At 42.1% G+C, this 22,643-nt stretch overlaps 1 protein-coding gene across 1 annotated transcript; it reads left to right on the top strand.

Moving 5' to 3' along the window:
- The first annotated feature begins 1,425 nt into the window (after positions 1-1,425).
- Positions 1,426-21,917, top strand: LOC117232991 (LIM/homeobox protein Lhx9-like). The gene is made up of 7 exons (XM_033492819.1): positions 1,426-1,717; positions 2,380-2,554; positions 4,649-4,959; positions 10,140-10,313; positions 11,411-11,643; positions 18,047-18,282; positions 18,913-21,917. Exons 3-7 carry the CDS (start codon positions 4,682-4,684, stop codon positions 19,165-19,167), a joined length of 1,176 nt encoding a protein of 391 aa, XP_033348710.1. The 5' UTR covers positions 1,426-1,717; positions 2,380-2,554; positions 4,649-4,681; the 3' UTR covers positions 19,168-21,917.
- The last annotated feature ends 726 nt before the right edge of the window (positions 21,918-22,643 follow it).

Genomic DNA, 22,643 nt, shown 5'->3' with positions numbered 1-22,643 from the left:
GATTATCGTACGAAATCCGCGTGTTGGGCAGCGCGTTTCTAAGCGGGTTCTGCGGCGGGCCGGCACGGCATTCATTATTCATGATTAGCGCCTCTAGCTCCCGTCGACGTCGTTTTCAAAGCGTTTACCGGTGCGTTCGCGTTTCACTCTCAATTAATTTGTAATCGTGCCAGGTGGGGGCGAGAGGTTAGGAGGAGCAGAGGGTGCAGGAGGAGGTGGGACCGCATTGAATGGGAAGAGCGCGGTTCCACTACTATCAAAGAGAAATGACATGACACGCGAATGGTTAGTCACGCGTCACTCACGCATACAGCTACAAATTGCGTATGCTCCGAACGGGCCAGCAGCAATGTTCCAGTTCGCCGCGGCCGGACGAAAAACGTGTTCCCGCGACGATTTTAATATCGCTGACCGTTTGTCACGCGGCCTGCGACGAGATACTCTGGAACGTACGCGCGCCGGTCTCGTGTGCCTGCCGGTCGCTCGCTCGCTCGCTCGCTCGAGTACTCCGCCGCCTCTCGTCGTTCGATGTTCTTCTCGTCACCGACTATTTGTTTTCTCATCCGTATTTTAAACTTGAACTTCGTTTTTCATTTATCTGTAGGAAATGGAATATCGATATCGTATTTACGGAATTAAATGGGATTCTACTTTATTTGGCGGATCAAAATACTTTCAGAGGGAAGATGGAATGTACTATTTATTAAAATTCTGGGATTTGAAGGTTCTTTTCACATACACGTAAATATATTTGAAAGGCTGAGAATACATTTCACGTAGAATTAAAGACATTCGAAAGGCAAAAGATGGTTTTAAAGATTTCCAATATCGTTTCCAGAATTGGATCAAGGAGACTAAATTCCTTGAAAGTCACTTTGATTCTCCAAAATCTACAAAAACTCAGTTCGATTACTTTTGACTCAGAAGCTCACGTATTACACCTATCCGATACAGAAACTGCAATACCATCCTCCATTCTTTTTCCGCACTGGGATGTGCACAGTGAAACTCTTCCGAACCTACCGTTCCAAAACCCAATGCATCCATCCTTCTCAGCCACCCAAAGCAAAGCACCCAAGAACCTTCGACATCCCACAAACCCGATGACATAATTGACGCCCGCGAAGCGAGTTGTTCGAAGTGATTCTTGTCATCCGGCACGGAGGTCGACTAGATGCCGGCTACGTCGACGCGTCGTGGACGAGGACGCCATACATGGTCGGATGTAACGTAAACGAAGACAGAGAGAGATCGCGGAACGCGCAAACGCCAGGCGTCCCGACGCCTCTACCCCGTCGGGGTAGCCACCGAAAACCCCACCCCGTGGCTGCGACATCGGTGCACGCGGGGGCCAGCCCCTCTATTCTGCCATGCCGACGTCCGCCCCTGGCCCTGGCTGGCCAGCCCCAGGATCGTACTATTACGCCGACGGGGAACAGCTTCCCTCGCGGCCAACTCGACTGCCGACCTTATCCGCGACGCGCACGATTTTCCCTCGCCGGGCAAAAAGAGGAGCGGCGTCTCTCGGTCGGACGGGAAAGTGGCGTTTTCCGGCTCGGTTCCGTCGCCGAAACGAAACGGCGAGACACGCGAGAACGTGGCTGCGACACGAGTCCCGACCCCTGGTGATGATCTGCGGGCAAAGGTGATAGAGCAAGTTCTCGAGTGCGAGAGGAGAGGATCGACGAGAGGAACGAGACTGAATACGGGGAAGCAGGTAGAGGAATCCAAGGGTTGAGGTGGTTGATGGTGGTTGAGCACCGGGGAAATTGGACGATTGAAGCAAGATCAGAAATATTGGATGTTGCATGGAATTATAGTGATCCTTGTGAAGTTGTTCGTGGATTTGTTCGTGGAATCGTGTGGATGTTAGGATAGTTTCGTGGACGCGTTGGGTATAGGTAGTGACATCACAACGTGAGTGATGTCTTGGATGATGTGCGAAGTTTAAACGTATCATGTTTGATAAATGATTTTGGTAAATTTTTAAATGCTTTGGTACTAACGTAACAAGCTGGGCTTTTAGCGCCCTTTACTGACATAACAATTTAGTTTAGTTCTATCGCTAGAACCTAGGGAATTGTTCGATAGATTCTAATTTGATTTTAATAGATTCCATTTCTATGAATTCCGATGCGATTGCCATTTTTGAAGCAGGAAAATTAAATAATAAGTAATTAGTCGATTCGAAAGAATTGCATGACACCTATTTCACGCTATTCGACTTTCCAACGCAGCATTTTCAATCGTCCAACGCTCTGCCTCGACTTTCTCACCTCACGACTGCCGCGACCGCTTCCGACGGATCTCGAAAACGTCGACATTCGACTCTCGATCATCGACACTGAACCTGAAAAACCTTCCTACTCGTGATTCAAGGTCGACGCTGCCATTCAGATGGAAATAGCCAGGTTCGTGGAATAAATTCAGCGTTGTGGGAACGTTGGGACAGGAAGCGACGGCAGACAACGAGCAGACAGAGGAAGCGTCAAAGACGTCGGTAGCGTCGGTGAAATTCGCCGTCGTGTTTACAGCTGGTTAAACTAACAATCATGTAAGTATGGATTCAAGATGAATTGGAGCATAGAAACAGAATTTCAAGCGAGGTTAGAACGAAGGCTGGTGTTGATTTAATGACTGAGATTGGCAGGATAATTGAGATGATCTTTATTGCAATTTAAGACCTTTGCATCTACTTGACGGTAATATAGGGATCATATTTAGATAATTGGTTTCACTGTGTGTTAAATTAGTGTTACTGTGTAGATGTACAATGATTGAACAAAACAGATGAGATTATGTCTTTAATATAAGAATATTGTTGTTAAGTACTTTTCATTCGTATTAAAGCTTTTTAACCCTTTTTAATATAGATCTTTTTTTTGCTACAGGAAAAGATTTTTCTTTCATCAATTATTAATACTAGAAGCATATTTTCTTTAGTGAAACATATTCCTCTTTATAACGAAGATATAATGTATTGAAATTGGAACTACTTTAATGGAAAATAAATTCCAATGCCGTTCAGCGCTGATTAGTAACTTATTAAAGCATAACCTTGCGTATATGCATCATCAAACGAGAATTTTTCTAAGAATATATCTAGAAAGTGTACTTCATTCTATCTTATCATCAACCAAAATTACCCAACCTACTTCCCCAACACCCATAATATACATGTACGATCATCCTGCAATCAAATGAAACACCTGAACTCCACGACAAATAATAAAGCAAAATCCGAATCGGAATATGAAAATCAAAGAAGCAGAGACACAGTTAAAGGAAAGAACAAAAGAACAAGAGGAGCGCGAGTAGAACAGTTGTAAATCAAGGAGCACACGTTCGGTCTAATACGTCGGTGACAAGCGGCAGCAAAACGGCGTCACCTTGTGTAGGAACGAGGTGTACGGTGATTCCAGGCGACGTCACCTTCCATTTAACTTACGGAAATCACGTGCGGCCCGCGCTCGTAAAGGACGTTGAGTTATTGTGGCGATCCGCAAGCTTCTACTAATTAGCTCGCGGCCGATTCGAAACCGAGAGAGCCACTGCCCCGGGAGTCATTCATTAACGGGACAGCAGTCACGAATTGTTTTCATTCATCGGTTCTTGCGTGCGCCGCCGCCGAGAAGTGTCCTGAATGAATGCGGGGCCGCCTCTCCATCTTCCTCCTCCGCCTGCCTCCTCCTCCTCCTCCACCGCCGCCTCCAAGAGGAGGAGGAGGAGGCTCCGAGTCCTTCGACCACGGTGCTCTTTCTCGTCATCGTGATGACGACGTGGAAAAAAGTTCCGGTTCGTGTCGCCTGTGAATTTTCACCCGCGTGAAATCGAGGACGAGTGGCTCGACCAGCCTCGAGTGTCAGCCCGCCAAATACAATTGCGGCGGCAGAAGCTACCAGAGGAAAATTCATGGGCCAATGGCCGGTACGCGATTAAAGTGTAAACGTTTTTATTTATCGATGTTCCATTGTACCGCTGTTCATTTTATGACGGCTGAAAATTGTATGTGGAGTTTGCGTGAAAATTGGAAATCGTTTTGAAGGTTGTTTTATGGATGGTGGGGAAACGAGGGTTGAAAATAGAATCTGTAACTAGTGGTAATTTCATACGAGTATATGATATCCTCAAATGTGAATTTTCTAAGCAATTTAATAATATTAACCAACAGTAGAGAATATGTATGTACATTGTTATGATATCGAAAGTGTTACCTGGAGAGCTCCTTAGATAACACGTAATTTATATGAAGAGTAATGAAATCAAAGAAGAATTTTGTTATTAAACTGTTAAATGATCGTGATAATTAGGTCAGGTATCGACAGTATAAAAAATAATACCATAACATTATTCGACAATAGTAGTAAAGCATTAGTACAAACTGATGAATCATTCATCTCAAGAAGCTTTTCGATGCATATATACACACACACACACAAGTATTATTATGTATAAGTATTATGTATAATATAAAAGTATTATTTAAAGTATTATATCGAGTATCATAAAAGTAAGAAAATTATATAAATAGATTCAGTCTACTTAAGATCAACCTTAAGAACAAAGATCAAGAATTTTACTTATCGATATACCTGAAATTGCAATAATTCCATGCTCCGAACTGAAGAAGCAACTACGCTTGTCCCAGAATGCGCCGGTGGTCGCGGCGATTCTCCTCGAGATGCTGAAGGAAGTGGGCTGTGGGAGCAGCACACCCCCGCCAGGGGATGGTGCCATCAGCAATCGGCAGATCGGTACCGGTGAGAACAACAACACCGATGGTGGCCTCGGTTGCGGGGGTTGCGGCAGGGAGATAGCCGAACGATGGTACCTAAAGGCTGCGGATCGCGCGTGGCACTGCGGCTGCCTTCGTTGCTGCCATTGCCGTGTGCCTCTCGCCGCCGAGTTGACGTGCTTCGCCAGGGACGGCAACATCTACTGCAAAGAGGATTATTATAGGTTGGTAGAAGTAGTTGTAAGAGGATTAGGGTCGGGCGACGCTGAAGGGAATCTTAGAACGTGATCCGGTCCGCGAAACTGCGCCAGCTACCCCCATCCTAGGGAATTTTATTTGTGGATTACACCACTCAGTTGTTTCAAACATTGTCCAAGCTGGTTCTTTTATGACTGGCGTTTTCATTAGTTTAGTGGACAAGGTGGCCTGTATTTGTATCGAGTGCATTGAGTTTGAAATATTCTAATTTTGTAAGATATTGGAAATATTGGACACTATGATAGACAACATCCTTTAATGTGTAGATATTTGAATATCATACTTGTATTTAAATAAGTATGGTACGATAACAGTAAAGATTATCATATTTCAATCTCGATAAAAGGATAAACTCTCGATAAACAATCCCTTATTGTTGCAAGTTCTTCAATTTTTTGATTATTAGATACGATTCAAGATTCTACAAGATATCTACAAGATTAGCTTGAATTACCTACCTTCTATTTCCACCGATTTTGTATCATGTGGAATTGCTTTTGCCTTTAAAATTTATTAATCTCTTATTATTTGTAGAATTATTTCTTCAAAAATGAATGGAAATTAGTTTGTTGTATTCTTTCGTTAAATCGAAGTAATAATTGAAAATGTTCTTCGTGTTCGGTTCTCTCCTTTTTCGATATTTCACCATACGTTTTACGACACAAAGCGGATCCAACCATTCATCGTGGTATTTTACGTCGAATTACCGGGATGACGCGCGAAATTAATGCAAGATCCCCGAGCGTCGGTTGCCCGGGGCCGGCTTCCCGTTTCAGTATTTATTGGGGTATTCGCGAATTTGCATAGGAGCGTCCACCCCGCTCAAAACTTCGCCAGGACCACACAAAATGTCTACTAATGGCCAGCTCTAAACCGTGCTTGTCCTAGGTAGGCCTAACCTGGTCCTGAAATTCCGTTGTTGTGATACGTTCACCGTGATAAAAACACGCGGTCACGATTTCCAGCGAACAACCTCTTTCCGCCATCGAATGACACTTCGTTTTTCTTCGCGTGGGTACGCCACTGTGCAGTTTCGATCGATCAAACGCATGCTGAATTATTGGTTTTGGTCTTTTGAACGAGTACCGCACACACATACACATCCCTTCGTTTTCTACTTTCTAAATTCTGGCACAAGAATTCAGAAATTTATAAATTTGTTGATTTTATCTTTTAATTTTCATAGAAATTTTATTAATTTTATAGAAAGCTCCTCTATGGAAACCGTAACGTTGCTCATAAAGACGATTAGTAAATCCTATATTTGGTAATTTTTAGTAGCTCGTTAAGCAGATATATATATATATATATTTATTTATTTTATTAGGTATATTATTTATATTTATTATATTTATATATATGATGTAATATTTTATTCTAAACTTAAATGCGTATTACCTTGCGCTCCGATTAATAATATAAAAATTTCAATAGCATGTTCCATTGTTCTGTAAACACGCATTTGAACGCAGAAGCTCGTCAGGGCGGTGCAGATTAAGATATTAAAATGCAAAGTCTCGATGAATGAAATTAATTACATTAAACGTGGTTATTGTGAAGATGGTAATTAGATGTTGGGAATCTGTTATTGTGTTTTTGCCTATGAAAACGGGTGTTCTCGTTGAATTTCCGAGTGCAGTTAACGGACGGCGACGGAGAAGCACGCGTTGCATAATTCCTGTAGTTCTGGAAAGCGTGAGAATCGTTTCTTCTCTTTTTCGTTTCGGGGTTTTCCCCTTCCTCATCCACTGTTCGTTCTTTCCTTTTGGCGTTAAGCGGATTGAAACTGTTAAATTGACGAGAGCTTCGACGAGAAACCAGCGTTAAATATTCAATCCCCTATGAATTATTCACTGCTAAAGTATTCTTGACCAACGAATAATATCAGTGGAACTTCTCCAATACTTCGTTCTATGCATGAATTAATTAACAAAGCTAAAGATTGCTCTTAGAAAAGAATAAAGAATTTACATGATTTCCCAATATGTATCTTTTTTTCAGCGATCTTAGAGGCGAGGGAGAAGTATCGTTGAGTGAACGAAAAAAAAATTCTGTGGAGAATCACAGAATCCAATGTTCTTTTCTATACTGTCTTATGTATGAATAAATTAATGAACAAAGCTATAAGTTTGTGGTTAGAAAAATAAAATATTTATTTCTATTAATTGATATTAAGGAAAATGGAGGCGGAAATATTGTGAAAAGAACGAAACATAAGAATCATAAGATTCAATGATATTTTCTATATTATTATCTTCAAGCATCGTTTCCTTGTTATTTTTGTAATGAGAGGAAAGGGTGATTATGTTACAAGCTTCCCCATTTCGGTCCTGTAATCATTGTCTAATCAGTGATACGTAGGCCGCACGAGCCCCGGTGAAACGGAATAATTAAAGGGAACAAAACGAGTTCAGGTCTGACGAGGAAGATTTTTCAACGAACACGTTGTTACAGCCAGAAAACTGAAACGTTTCTTTGCCGAGCTAAAGACAGTCGGAATAACGAATGCAACATTTCGCTGCGGCTTTAGCCGTAAGCTTCTCTTTACGAGGCTTTTTCCAGTGAAATATGATATTCCGCAAGCAAAACGACTCGTCAAAGAATCCATCCTCTTTCGGAGATGAGAATCGTATTTTTAAAGAACCTCTCTAGATATTAGAGTATTGGCAAATCAGTCATGATGTATACTATAAAAAAGATATGAAGTTATTTAACGTATTATGAATGGATGACGAAATATCTCGCGTTTCATATTTGTAATATTAGCATGAGAATAATGTCATTAGATAAATATTAATATTTAATTCTCAATAACGATAAATTCTTAGCTAAATTTAAAAAACAGTGTTAGCTCAAAACTATTGCAATTTAAAATAATTACAATCGATTATAACCGATAACCATTACATGCTAGACATATTTTATTCAAAGTAATACAACCTGATTTATAATCATACATCTAATCAGCAATGTCTCAAAATATCACACGTTGGAAGAAAAATACTCAAGCGAACTGTTAAAACGCAATTCCTCGTATAACCTGCTCACACCCATAAGCCACATCCTTTATCCTTGCCATCACAGCGATCCTCGAGTTTCAGAGATTCCAGACGAGGGTGGAACACGCCGTAGGCCGGTGTTCCTGCAGGCTGGAACTCCATGCTGCCGGTTCGTTAGAGAAGAATACAGCCGGCTCCCATGCAATATGCAACGATCCATATCCAGGCCAACCCCTTTGTCTCTATTTGGTTTTCGCGCTTCGAAAACTGTAACTTCGCCTCGATCGTCGACAACCGATATGAGAGCCTTGGCGAGGAAACCCCCACCTCCCTACTCTGTCTTCACTCCACCCTCTCTAACTCCCCTCTGGCCGCCTCCCTTCGCGGACGTTATGGTGTATTAGTGGAAGAAAAACGTAACCAGAGGGGGAACTGCATTGTTCTCCGATTTTGGTTCGAGCCGATAGTCACGAACAACGGGAGGTCACGTGCGCGCGCGAACGGGGAACAGTGGCAAGGATCGATGAATTCGAGCGACGATCGGGATCGTTGATTTTGTAATTAGGGGATTCTACGAAGAACGCGTGATCGAGAGCTCGAGGCTGTTCGAAGGAACCCGGAACGACGCTCTTAGAAAGCCGGTTGCTACCGGTGAATCGAAACGGTTCCGTTGTATTAAGAGGGTTGATTGGTAGACAGATACCGATAGGATATAGTTGAGTCATTGTATTCATGGCTGGATATGGGATAGGTAAGGGGATCTTGCAGGATTTTCATCGCAGAGGAATATTCTTGTAGCTTCTACTCGTGTCTGTATGACAGCGTTTTTGTGGATTTATTAAAAATGAAATAGAGGTTTTGTCGAATAAATATAGAGTTTAGTTAATATCCAATGGATAATTAGCCTATGTAGCTTGTACACTCTTGCACTCAAGAATTAGTTGAGTTTTCAGATGAAACGCAACTTTGGAAAATTTAATGTATACAAAATTTGCTTACGAAAATATTTGGCTTGTACAAATCTTCTGTCAATAATGATAATCGTATCGTTGCAGTGTTATAAACTTCCAGAAAGTTTCGTATAACGTACATAATACAGACATATAATCGTAAACAATTTCTATGGTAAGTATACGGATATTTTCAGTGACACTGTGATTGAAATTTAAAAATAATGATGAATTATTTGTGTATTATTGCACAACAATTAATAGTATTGACGTAGCACATGTAACGCTTAAACTTATCGCAACAATATTCACGAGCAGACATTCTTGAGATAATATCGACTAGCGGCTGACCAGGCACGGGCATTACTCTACTTCGATGCGGATGAAAATGTAATCCACGTTAGAATTTCTCCGATCGAACAAAACGGAAAATGTTGCAATCGTAAATTGCATTAACTATACTTTATTGTACTGGAACTCGTTCAATTATAAAAATTTGTAGTCAGCGCGGCGTGCTCAATGGCCTGATTTATTTGTTTGTACATTTACAGTGGATTACATTCGTTGCCTACGAAAATGACGCGATATCGATAGCAACATCGAAGCCAGATACAGTAAGACACAGTACATGTTATACTTGGATGGTAGATCTTTTATTTTCAAAAACACTTTATCCCAACAAAATAACAAAATTAAATTTTGGTCGGAAACTTCTTGCAGCCACTGTAGTAGTTAACGGCAATCACGTTGTACTCCGTTTCCTCATTACTTTCTCTATGAAGCAGTATAAAACGAGGATGATACCCATTATTAGAAAGTGGATGTTGGTCGAATCGCATATTTTTATAAACTCAACTAAAGAAGCGTAACATAGGTAGAATTAATTCAACAGTATTTTTATATCACCACTATTTACCATACTTCACTTTGAATATTTTACATATTTTCATATCTTACACGTATCCTATATCCTTCTGCTCCTTCAAAAAAAAATTGTCTTCGAAGTCAGGTGGCACCACCATGGCGGTGGCAAATATTTATTGCTTCGACTATTGTCAAATTAATAATGCTACCAAAAAGATATGCCGAGCGCGAAGGTTTAGGTTGTATGCAAATTCATAAACGTCTGATCGTTATAATAATAATTATCTATAAAAGAATACGTCAATCGAAAAGATTTGTAATTTTAATCCGTAGGTTGTTCGCCGTTTCGAGATGTTCGCGATGTCGGGCGGGCATCTTCGCGACGGAGCTGGTGATGCGCGCGAGGGACTTGGTCTACCACGTGGCCTGTTTTACATGCGCCTCGTGCGGCACCCCGCTGAACAAGGGCGATCATTTCGGGCAGAGGGATGGCCTGGTCTACTGTAGGTGAGAAATACGAGCCCGAATTACCATCCTCCAAAGGCCGTCTCTTTGTTATCAACGAGTTTGATGACGAGAGTGACAGAAACACGAGGCGCGTCGACGTAGGACACTTATTATCGTTCGCTGCTCGCCTAATGACAGCCCTCCGGCGCGGGTGAATCCGGTTTTTTCTATTCTCAGAAACAGGATCGAAAGAGAGAAATAAACGGAGAGAGACAGAGAGTCGAGCTCGACGCGCGCTCTCGTAAAGAGAAAGACGTCGCGGTGCCGCTTGCCGCTCCGCGAGATCGATTCGACCGCCACTCTCGTCGGCTTATCAACGCTGCTCGTGCGTATTGCGTATCGATCCGCGTTCAGGATCCATCGGCAAGGATTTCACGCGAATAATCGTCAATAGGAAGCTGGAAGTCAGTAGGAGAAGTTTATTACAGGGCCTCTGATTGACAGAGTGATCTCTCAAGATGCTTATGTTTATGTCTAAGACTGTTTATGTCTAAGGAAAGAGATATCGAGTAGATGTAACGCGCAACGCGCAAACAGTGAGGCTGGAAGAGGAATTGGGAAATTTAGAAACGAGCTTTGTTGTCAAGAAACTTAAAGTTCCATACAAAAAAGATTTTGACGCGAGAGTCAATAGCATGTACATTTTATTTACCTGAAAGTTGTTTTACTTTATGTCTGTGGAAAGCGCTAAATGGGGATGTATTTACATATTTCTCGTGCGAAGGGTAGGAATGAAAGAGCGGTTAAAAACTATAGAAGTAGATAATTTCCTCTGGTACGAAGTTTGAAAAATTTCGAAACAAAAGTTCCTCTTCGAAAAAACAAAAAAAAAACGGCGTAAGCTTGAAAATCGCGCGATCTATTTAAACAAAATTAAGGATTAACGGAATGGAGGGTTGCAAAAGGATCTATGATAAAACGCTGGATTCGCCGATCCATCGATTCGATTGTGGGCGGGAAGCGGTCTTGCCGTTCGTCTATCTCCTCTCGCGAGCGTGATCGCGTTCGCGCGTTCATCGAACTCGGAGGATAACGCAGGGTCGCCACTGAAATACTCGACAGCAAGGTTCACGAATGACGAGCTGGTCGGTCCCAAGACCTCACTACGAGTTGCTGTGCTGCGCGGGGGATTACGGGAGCGCAGCCAGCAATATCGAGGACATCGGCTCGCCGGGAGTGTCGCCGCTTCCGGCTTATTACAGCGCCGCGGAGCAGAGCCCGATCACCTCATCCGGTACCGTGCAGAAAGGTCGCCCCAGAAAGAGGAAGTTGTCGGAAGTCACCGGATCCGAGTTACCTGTCACGATGAGGCTGGCCGCTGGAGCCCTTGGTGAGTCACATTTTACTTTTCTTTTCAATTTTTTATCATTTTCCGATTATTGTTTTTCTGTTATATATTTTCCTTTCGTCGAATTTTTGAAGATTGTTTAACTGACTCTCAATTGACGTTGTGTGGACCAAATCGACGATAAGAATATTTTTACAATGTAAGACCAGGCGTTAGGCAAGATTTTTAATGCAAAGTATTCTTGCGATTATAATTAACGAAATACGGAGAATTTAAATACAGACTCGTTTTGTTCCTGTGTTCTGTGCCTATATTTTCGCATGTTACATGCAGCCTGTATATTATCACACATTAAGATTCCCTATAAATTCATAAATATTCGCAGTGTATTTGTTGTTTATTTATCACTGCGCCACATCAGCTGAGCATTTATTCAATATATGAATTTATTTAACGACAGTAACATTTTCTCCTTAGATAAAAATGATTTAATTAAACGTAAGAACGGCAGAGGAATATTACTTGATCTGGAGAACGAGTTGCAAAAAACATAGTTTCATCGTTGAGAAAGCAATGGGAAATTCCTGAGAAATATCGATCCCTGGGTTCGATCGGAAGGACGCGACGTCTGCGCCATCGTACCGCGGATCGATTAATCGCGCGGGCGACAGAGGGCAAAGAGAAATAGGCAAGGGACGAAGAAAAACGTCGGCCCCGGGGCCCTTTGTTCCTCCCGTCGTATAGTCGAAACAATAAAGAATTCACAAGAATCCAGTCTCGGCTGGGCTGGCGGCCTGAGGACGCAAATACGTGTAATTGGCAGTGGTGAAACAACGCGAGAACGTAAAAGAGGGATGGAAGGGGTTGCCAGAGGGATAATTGGGCCGGATGGTAAACGGGGGTGTGCTTTCAAACGTAGGTCTTAAAACCATGGGAACACGTGGTACTCTCGTTCGTGATCTCGTTTTCTTTCATCTCTCTTTTTCTCTCCGTTCAATATGTGTACGCGCGAAACTCTTTTCCTCTTTCTCTCTTTCGAAACCACCTAGTAGTACCAGCTTTCTGTTTCTCTGCTCTCCATCCCTCGAATCGAGCAAGTGAGTCGGGGGAGTTGCATTATTTGCCGAGCAATGAGTATAATGGCTGGTTCCTTCGGTGTGCAAACATTTGCCCGAGCTTTCGAGGATCGCGGGCCGCGAATCGGCCGGAGATTGTTCTCGCTCGCCTCGTTAGGCGTTCTCTCATCGACATACAAGCGGAATTCTTCGACGGAATTTCCACCGGCTGTCTAATTGATCCATGATCCAAGTGTGCGAGTGCACGAGACACGACACGGCCGAAGCGCACTCTTTGTTTCGCGTGTCGGACATGTGCCAGCCGGTCGAACGGTTTTCCTTTTCGAGAACCAATCGAACAAACGGCCAGCCACTCGTTCGCCAATGTGTCCACGCATTTGGTCGTCGCGGCTGCTTCCAATTGGACTCGATGCTTAAATTGGCCTGCTCGATACGCCGGAAAACGTTTCGCTGGCCCCTTTACCGATGAGAACGAAGAAACGAAGAATCGAAAAAAAGGTGAAGAAGTAGACCGTTTGTGAAGATTTGTGGATGTTAAACGGCTGTTCTCATTTTATGTCATTCTGACATTTATTACGAGTAACGTAATAAATCCTTAAATTCGTATGCAGGCTGTTTCTGATAACAAGAAGCTAAGCATATCACAGCAATCTCGCTTGGTTTCAAAAATAAATTTCAAGTCTCAAACATTATTATACACAAGGTAATTAAAATTTATTGTCCGTGAACAAATAAGTTCGAAGAAATACGAGTACGTGTTCGCCGCGTTTGATATTAAAAGTGCAATAAATTTTGACGACAAAGAAACAATTATTCTCTAAACCTTTCATTTTGAATTCTTCTCCGCTTTATTGTGCCATGCAAGGGTTAATTCACCGAGACATTTACTACCCCCGGAAGCAAGATCGCACGGCGCGATCCCCCAAAAATCACCACCGCGGTAAATTCGTTTAATGCCCTCGTGGAACAGGCTCGTTTGTCGGTGCGACAACGTTTTCGTTCGCGATATCCCCGCGTCTCGTTTGTTTCACGATGTTTACGACGTTTCGAGGCCTCGCTCGCCATCGTCCCCGGTTATTTTATAATCGACGCGCGATCACAGAGAATCACTTTCGGGCTACCGGGGTCGGAATTTACGATCAACAGCCATAAAATCGGCCATGAAGAGTCCAGTTTGAGCGACGCGCAGCCTTGGACGGGGTGGGAACCGACCGACTGGTTCGCGTTTTATTGTCTTTATATATAATTGGGACACTTTTTGCCGGGCGATCCACCGGATCCCTCGAACTATTCCGTCTGGACGTCGGCAGGCGCGTTCGATGAATCGCTGGAATTGCGACCACGATAAGGCCGTCGTTTCTCCGCCACCGAAAATACCTTTGTCCACCGCGGTTACGGTTCTTGCGGCGCTGAAAAATTAGCTCCCTTCAGAGACTTCGTTTCTGTTTGTCCAACAGGCAGAGCGGTCATTTCGCGAAGTATATTTTCTACAGGATCCGTGCGTTTTTGTTGGAAGATTGTCCTTAAGAGGTTTATTTAAAGCGATTTAGTAATCGTTTTAGAGAAAGTTGAAGGAGTAATGTTCGTGTTGTACGTAAACTGTGAACGTTTGCCCATTTATGGGGAATTTAAGTGTACGGAATATACATAACACGCGAGAAAATATGAGATACCCACAGTTTCAATAGAACGATGTAATAGAAGATAAAAAAAGATAATAAACGGTATATCCAAGTTTCTTACAAAGAAATGTGTGTAATAATAATAAATAGCTCTCTTTTTTTACTAACAACACTGTTAATTTAATTTTTTATTTTTCATCTCAAATGACGTACAATATCTAATGATACAACACGGTTCAAATCGATTGTTATGATTCCTCCCGGATATCATCCTCCGATAATACCTTTTTCCATCAAAATAACCATAAAGGGACTCTCAGACGTCTCTGAAAATTTCCCCAAATACCGGAAGAAGAGTTAACACGGGCGTTGGTACGGCCGATTTCACCGTTCGTCGGGGGATTCGAACTCGAGGCACGCCGGTCGCGCGAACGGAGAAAAGGCTAGGCTCCGCGGACAGTGACAGATGGGTATCGGTGGCGAGATGCATCGATTGGCCGATCTGGCAGGAAAAGAATGCTGCCGTGGCCAATACGTGGCCGCAGCCAGCAGAATGGCCGGCGGAACACTATAATGCCGCCTGCGTGAGTTTCTTGCCGACTCGAAGACGGCCCTCGTCGTCGACCATCCGTGCCATCCGCGTGATTTCGGCCTCTAGCCCGGACCTGACAAATTGTAATCTCATTCTTGAACCACGAAAACCGTCCTCGACACCCCATATCCTCTATTCCCCTACCTCTAACTCCCGTTTACCCCTCGTCCTCCCGCCACGCAGGGAGACTCGGCTTGGGAACCAGGCCAGTTCGATGAAAAAACTTGCGTATTCCTTTTGCAGGGCCGTTCGCTCGAGTTTATTGATAGAGTTGGTTCTAGGGAAAGCGATCCATTTGGGAATTGAACGGAGTCACCGAGAACCACAATTTTCTTTAACCTTTTTTGTGGATAATGGAACGAAAGATTGGAGGAAAACTGGGTTTTTTGGGCTGGATGTGATTCAACGTAACGAGTCAGAGTGTAGGATATTTCATTAAGTTTAGCGTGAAATTGTTGAGAAATAAGCGATGCTTCCATAGATTGCAATGATAGTTTGTTGCGTCATGTCATTTTTTGAAATGATGTTTGTTATTATCGTCCCATCTCATCTCTGCAAATCATGTCAAGCATAGACATATCAAGTCAATTAAAAATAAACCTATATAGATCAAAAACACAAAGAATCGTTACTTCATGTTCGTTCAACCCATAGAAAATTCACCAATAAGAAAGTATTTCATCAACATCAACCCTTAGCATGTACTATTCCAGTTTCTTGCAATACTCCAGTAAACTACCTCTATATCTTCCTAGCGAATCAAGCCTATTTCTCGAATAACACTAAAAAGCCATGCCATACGAAGAACGAAAGAAATTATTGCTTCATCAGCAACCAATACCGCATACTACCCTCAACAAAATCAACTTTATAATCAATCCATCGGCACTCAGTTACGGATTCTCAACCTCTCCCTAACAAGAAATTCCCCAAAGTATTATACAATCCCTATCGAATCACGACTTTTCCAAACACGATGCCAACTTATATAGAAACAAAAATCGATGTCGTTCACCCCGGCGAACAAAATAAATTCCACTGGCGGTGTGGCCGTCCGCGAGAGCGGTTCTTCTCTTTTCTGGATCGCGAGCCAGAACGCGGAGAACAGCTCGTCGCGTCCGTAGGGAATGGAAGTTCGGGACAATAAACAGTAATGGCGGATACGTGCTCGGGGATTTACTTCTGGTCGGGTGTTCCCCCCCGTCGCCCCATCCCCCTTGCGCGCGCTCGCTTGTCCACGAACGTCGCCTGGAACCCGTTCTTTCTCTCCGATTGAATTCAATGGTTACCCTCGTCGTCTTATTTATTGGATGCGTTCCTTCGCTCCGCCGGCGCGCAACAACTGCAACTTGCAACGGCACTGAACGGTTGCACACCGATGTCGTCCCTCTTTCGATGCTCTCGCGCTGCTTTTATCCACGGGCACGACGACGCTGCTGTTGCCCGAGCTGCAACAGCGCTTACGTGCGCGGAAATTCGTTTCGCGTGCACACAGATGTACCGCCGGCTTTCCGTGGACAGGGGTTGGAGGAAGAGAAGAGAACGAAGATCGATCGGTCGATCTTGTGGAAAGATTTAGATGGTTCGCGTACATGCTGACGCTGAAGAATCGGTGGCCAGAGTTTTGGCTAGCTTTGAGATAAGACGAGCGGGGGTTGGATTATAGATGGAACGAGTAAAGTTGGGATTTGGTCTTGAGCGATTGTTCTTGATATGTCCGGTTCGCTTTCTTCGTGGCAAAATGTCGTATATAGGGTCGATAAGATGGAGAACTTCGAAATAAACGATCTTTGAATAACATTAAATTGCATGTGAAATATCTTGTTGTATCATCAGGATTGAAAGAAATAACTAGATGGTCATCTTTAGATAATTCTGTTTAACAGCGTGTAATTTTTTTTCCTAATTGTAGGGCAAAATTCAGTCGAGATTTTCTCTGTTTTTAACGAATCATTTTAGTTTGAGGAAAATATAAAAGAATTATTTAAACAAGCCGAAGAAACGGGATTCCTTGTAATTCGTAAGAAAAATGATAGAGATATTATTTAAAAGAATTATTCTTGATACAACGTTATTTCTCGTTTCAATCTGATATATAAAGATTTAATTAGAAGGTTAAAAGTGCGTTTTGTAAAAAATCAAGAATTTCAAAAAGAGATAAAGATAAGATGAATCGTATCTAATTTGTTGATCTGTTTCTAAACTTTCTTCGTCAATAGTGATCAACCATCTTTTATCGTCCTGGAAAAAAATATGACCTTTTTTGCAGATCGCTGTTTGACGATTGTCGCCAAACAGAAGAACAAATCGTTCGATAGATAGGTCAGATAGTCGCCTAGTACCGATTGATGGATCACGAGCGTTCTGTAACGATCAGACTGGAATCTTCTCATTTAGCATCGGCCGTTCTGTGTCGTTCGATCGTCGTCTGCTTTTTTCTCCAGCTTTGCTGTCCAATCTTTTTACATCAAACATGACTGAACTTCTTTCGCGTATCCGATAAGCCGACAGGACTAAAAAATCTTTGTAACAGATGCTCGACACTCTTGAACTCTATACTCGTGTGTACGGCCATTTAGTTTCGTTTGATGATTTATTAGCGCAGTATACTCATCGGTCGTTAATTTTCTTGAAAAAGTTAAAATTCAACCATTGTTTATTTCGCATTAAATTTCTTCAATGCACCAAGCATTACATATGATACATAAACTTTTATCTTGACTCTATAGCTATTGCATAAATATAAAAAGAGATGGAAAAGTTAGAATTCAAGCGTCTTTTATCCCACGTTAGATCTCTTCTATACTATAAAAAATGATCTTCACATCGAATATGCTCTTTAGATCTTCATATTGGTATTTTAATCATCGCACGAATACAGAGAAAAACATTTGAACCGAGAGTGAGACTTTTTGTTGGTTTGTTAAGCTCTTAAATAGATCATGGCCAGTACTACTTTCATTTTATCTTATATTCTACTTTTGCTTATATTCTGCTTTTTCATATGCAGCAGTGAATCGAATAAATCAAGCTTTCGAAGAAATATCAAGGAATTTAATATTCCCTAAATTCCAAGCCGTCCAATTAAATATCCAACAGTATAAACCGGAGGAAGGGATTGAAATATCGAATAAAGGAAGGTAATTTGGTTGCAGAGCTGCTTCACCCAACCGAACTGTCCTCGTCCATGGAATCTTTGGCGGCGTACGAAGCGTCTGTCGGTTCTCCCGGGCCGGTGCATCAGAGCCAGCGAACGAAGCGGATGAGAACGAGCTTCAAGCACCATCAGTTGCGGACGATGAAGAATTATTTTGCTATAAATCAGAACCCCGACGCGAAGGACCTCAAGCAACTGGCGCAGAAGACGGGGCTCTCGAAGAGGGTGCTTCAGGTAGGAAATAAATTTCAGCCTTGGTTTCCTTCGTCTCGAATCCAATTTTAAATCGATGTCATGTTGAAACTCCTATGCGAAAAATAATTAGCGATATGATATCCTTTTTCGTTTTATTAGATGCATATAATTCTAGAGAGCATCGCTTATATATTTAATAAGATGTTAACAGGTTGAGCATCTTTTCGTAACGTATAATAGAAATGAGTTTGATAATTAATTTAAAATTTAATTTTTCTTCGTTAGCTATATTTATATACAGTCATTTTTAATTATATTTAAGTATATTCAAAAGAAATACAATATCATGGAGGAAAACTTGAGATAATCGGCACGACACAGCAAAGAAATTAGCACAGTAACTTTAATTGTATAATATATGCAATAATTGAATTTTTATTCGATATTATATATTCCCATTGCCTATATTCGCGTAGGATCATTCCTAATTTCAAAAAATCGACACATATTTTCCAAACTTAAATTACTATCATACAATATCCATTAGCTACTTCTATCATTTTTGTTACCATTCTTTTTCATCATACCACATTCAATAGAAAAACTGTCTAAGAATGTGCTCGAAGCGAAGGAATAACGAGTCCTGAGTAAGATTCTCGGTTCGTGCAGGTTTGGTTCCAAAATGCCCGCGCGAAATGGCGACGGAACATGATGAGGCAGGAGGGCAACACGACGACGAGCAACGTGGGGTGTCCAGGTACGCCTGTGCCGTCGAACACGGCCGGCTCGCCGAACGTAGGACCGGCAGCCAGCATCCTAGGGGACAGCAACAGCATGCCGTCGACCTCGATGGAGGAGCTCCACGCTCTTCATCACCTACATTCCGGCGTTTCCTCTCAGGTCTCGTTCTCCGATCTTTACTGACGACGGCTTGAGATGGAGGAAGACAGCTACAGCAGCCTTTCCAGCCATCTTGGATGAAGGATCGCCGCGTCTTTCTTTTGGGATCGATTTTCGCCGCGTTCAATTTCAGAGGAAAAACGTGCTCCTCCGGAATCGATTCGATTTTCATCTCCATTTCTGCTCGAGATTTTCGACGTTGATCGTTGACCAACGGATGAACCACATTCTGGTTCCATAAAGATGCATAGAAGGATGCATTTCTGTTAACGTTTCACGCGATTCCTCCTCTGAATAGCGGACGAATCGAATTCTGGGCGATGAGATTTATCGCTGAACCTTTGACGAATTTCCTGGTGAGTAATAAATCCCAATGTTTTCCAGTTGGTAGGCTTAGATTTATTTGTATACTAAAGATACTGATCTGTTTAACGATCCCGATTAAACTTGTTTGTTAGAAAGCCAACGTTTCTTAATTAATAAGCGACACGTGGTGAATGAAGACGTTTACAATCGCTAATGGGTTGCGAACAGTTTCTGCCTACGAGCTTGTCAAATCCCCGCAATTATCGCATTCGTTCAAGCAAAACCGACTATTAAACGCCTTTCAATGATTATACTTGAACAATCTGCAAATGTCAATTACACGTAACAAACGGTCGTTCATCGATCACCAACCTGAATTTACGTGGCGAGCCACGCGCTAAAAACGATCTATCGATTCATCAACTGCCCATAGATCGCTTCATAAACGAATCGAATCAAACAATTTTTGGATCTATCTAAAAACATACAATCGGTTCACCACTGCTCACCAAGAAATGGTCAGGGTTCGCGATAGAAGGCAGATAAAGTTACGCCAACAGCGTTTTAGCTGAAACGGATTATGTTTAAGTAATCAGTGATAATAATCATAGTTCCATGCACATCCGAATTACCAAAGGTACTAGGCGATAGTTTGTCTCGCTAGCGAAAGCGTGAATCGGGTTTGGGTGCTGAAGGTTGAGGTACCATCGAAGGATTCGTCGAAATAGGGGGAAGAAACGGCCTTGTTCCACAGCGATAAAACTGTCCCATGGCGTTCTTTGAATCGAAAGGCTAAGGAGGGTTCCGACAGAATGGGCGTAGCTCTCCTCCAGCGTGTAATTATATTATACCGCAGGATTATTTCATTTGTTCCAACTGGTCCGGCTTTGAGTCTTTAAATGGCTATTTCGTGCAATTGATTCTTGGAGCGGTTTCACACTAACGATTTCTATTTTATTTAATTGTTATTTCGCCGCGCGGTATATCGGTGTAAAGAAACGGCGACATATCTGGCATTTCTTATCTTTAATTTGTTATTACTTTGCAGAATGCATTGATTAATTAAATCGTGAAAAAAAAATCTTGCTCATACAGCATCTTGCGTTTTAATTTTGTGCTCGATGGTTTGAAAATGTGAAATGATCGTGACGGATCGATATAGCTCAAAATTGTATCGATATCTCGATAGTGTTCCTCTTCTGTGGCATCCTGATCCGACTTTGCGCGCTGCTTCACTCCTCCTTTTTAGCCAAAAACCGTGTCACGAAGACACTTTTTGATAACGGCGATTTACGGGCTAGAGAATCGCGAACGACAGGTGTGGTAAAACGGCGTTCCTCTCCTCGTGCCAAAAACGTACGTACATACGAGTAGCTAAGATACGAGTTCTTTTTGTACGGTGTCAAGCGAATCCAAGGTAATTGCAAGATTTTTCAAATAAAATTATTATTTTTCTTTTCCAATTAATCTCGAATAAGCGTGATATCTTCGTATTTTACAATTGATCGCTTATCATTGCGAAAAATGAAGAAGTTAAGAAAAGAAGGAAGGATCGTAGAAACGAAGGGATTCTTCATCTAGTCAAATGGATCTACGATCTTTGGATTCGATCGACACGAAATACACTCATTCGACCACTGACGACACGGTATGTATATTATAGATAATGAAAATTAGCGAACAGATCGCAAAGTCTTTAGCCAGGCGTAAGCAACATAGTAAAACGCTTGGGATTATCGAGTATCCTAAGTGCGATCATCAACGTGTAGCAAAGTGATGGACGTTGAGAACCGAGAAAGAAGAGAACCAGAGTAAAAAGAAAAAAAAAGAGAGAAACGAATTATCGATGCGGACTTTCATCGCGTGACACACGCGTGCGTCACATTTTCGACATGACGTTAAAAAAGGACAGAAAAGAAAAAAAAGATAGAAACGAGGATTCCTATGATGAGAAGAAGAAATTTATTTGTAACAATCGAGAACTTATAATTTTTTATATATATACGTCGTAATTAGAAAATGATATTTATCGACTGCAAGCGACAAGACGTTTCGATGATAAATGATCGTTCTGATGGAATTCTAAATCCCGTGATTCCTTTTACCGAAATGAAAATTTCCTTCCTTGCCCCGCGGATAACATCTCGTCAATTATCGCGATGGACCGCCGACCACAGCGGTTTTTCTAACATCTTTCCACATTTTGCCACACAACACCCGTCGAGTCGGGAATAGTCTGCATAGTCGGCAAAGTGGCGGCAGTCGCATGTTAGGCATGTGTAGCATAGCGATGATTTAATGTACGTCAGCGTCTTAAAATCGAAACAAGAAAAATAAAACAGACACACACACACATACGCATATGGGTGAACCAATTATGTAAAACTGTATAGATGAAATTAATGTGCAGCATTCGAGTGCGACTATTATCGTATAATAAATAGTTACGTACATCTGGACTTTAAAAATGCTGTTGCTCATTTCCTGTTTTATATTATCCATAATTTCCTCCGCTTTCCTCAATTTATTATATTTTCTTTATCCCGTTGAGCTGATCGGAAAGTAATGTTAATTTTGTGAATGCGAAATCGATTATTGTTCCTACTTCTATTTTTAATTTCCTCTTTCAGCCTATTTGTCTTACATTTAAAAGATGGTAATTCAAAAACTCTCTATCTTCGCATAGACAAGAATCATTTTCCCACTAGTTATTTTCCCACTAATTCAAGACAAAGTAAATAAAAGAAACCATCAGAAATTCGAGAAAGAAGAACCCGGGCGAAAAACGAAGTTACCAAAATCACCCCCAATCGGAGGAGCAAAGGATCCCACGAGTCTCGTTCCGTTCTTAATTGAATAGCAAATTAAGCCCCTATCCCTGGCCAAAAAGAGACATCGACGTCCGAAGCTGGAGACGCGGCCTCCAAAAAGTTACTCTTCGAACGTACGGATAATATCCAGACACGGTATCATGAAACGTGAATTTTATTCATCTTACGCTATGCATCTTCCGTGTCTCGGCCCTCGGCCAAAAGGATCCCGCTTAAATTCCCAGTCTTGATAATCATGTTCCTGCGTAATATCAATAACCACTTTGCGAGATATTCTCCATGACCCGTCTTCATATGGTTTGTCTGTCCGTATTTCCGCCACACGCGATCCGGTCGTGGCGAGATCTGGCCGTGGAGAACAAG

Source organism: Bombus vosnesenskii, unplaced genomic scaffold, assembly GCF_011952255.1.
Source record: "Bombus vosnesenskii isolate JDL3184/JDL3185 unplaced genomic scaffold, Bvos_JDL3184-5_v1.1 scf7180000013294, whole genome shotgun sequence".
NCBI classification, from domain to species: Eukaryota; Metazoa; Arthropoda; class Insecta; order Hymenoptera; family Apidae; genus Bombus; species Bombus vosnesenskii.
The sequence above is the reverse complement of the archived record's forward strand: the minus strand, read 5'-3'. Positions and strand labels throughout refer to the sequence as shown.

What these genes read in the sequence shown, in the direction of transcription:
- LOC117232991 (XM_033492819.1), top strand. Translation starts at nt 4,682, where the DNA reads ATGCTGAAGGAAGTGGGCTGTGGGAGCAGCACACCCCCGCCAGGGGAT. An exon ending in GATGGCCTGGTCTACTGTAG is followed by an intron (nt 10,314 to 11,410) that starts GTGAGAAATACG and finishes GTCGGTCCCAAG; the next exon opens with ACCTCACTACGAGTTGCTGT. An exon ending in TCTCGAAGAGGGTGCTTCAG is followed by an intron (nt 18,283 to 18,912) that starts GTAGGAAATAAA and finishes CGGTTCGTGCAG; the next exon opens with GTTTGGTTCCAAAATGCCCG.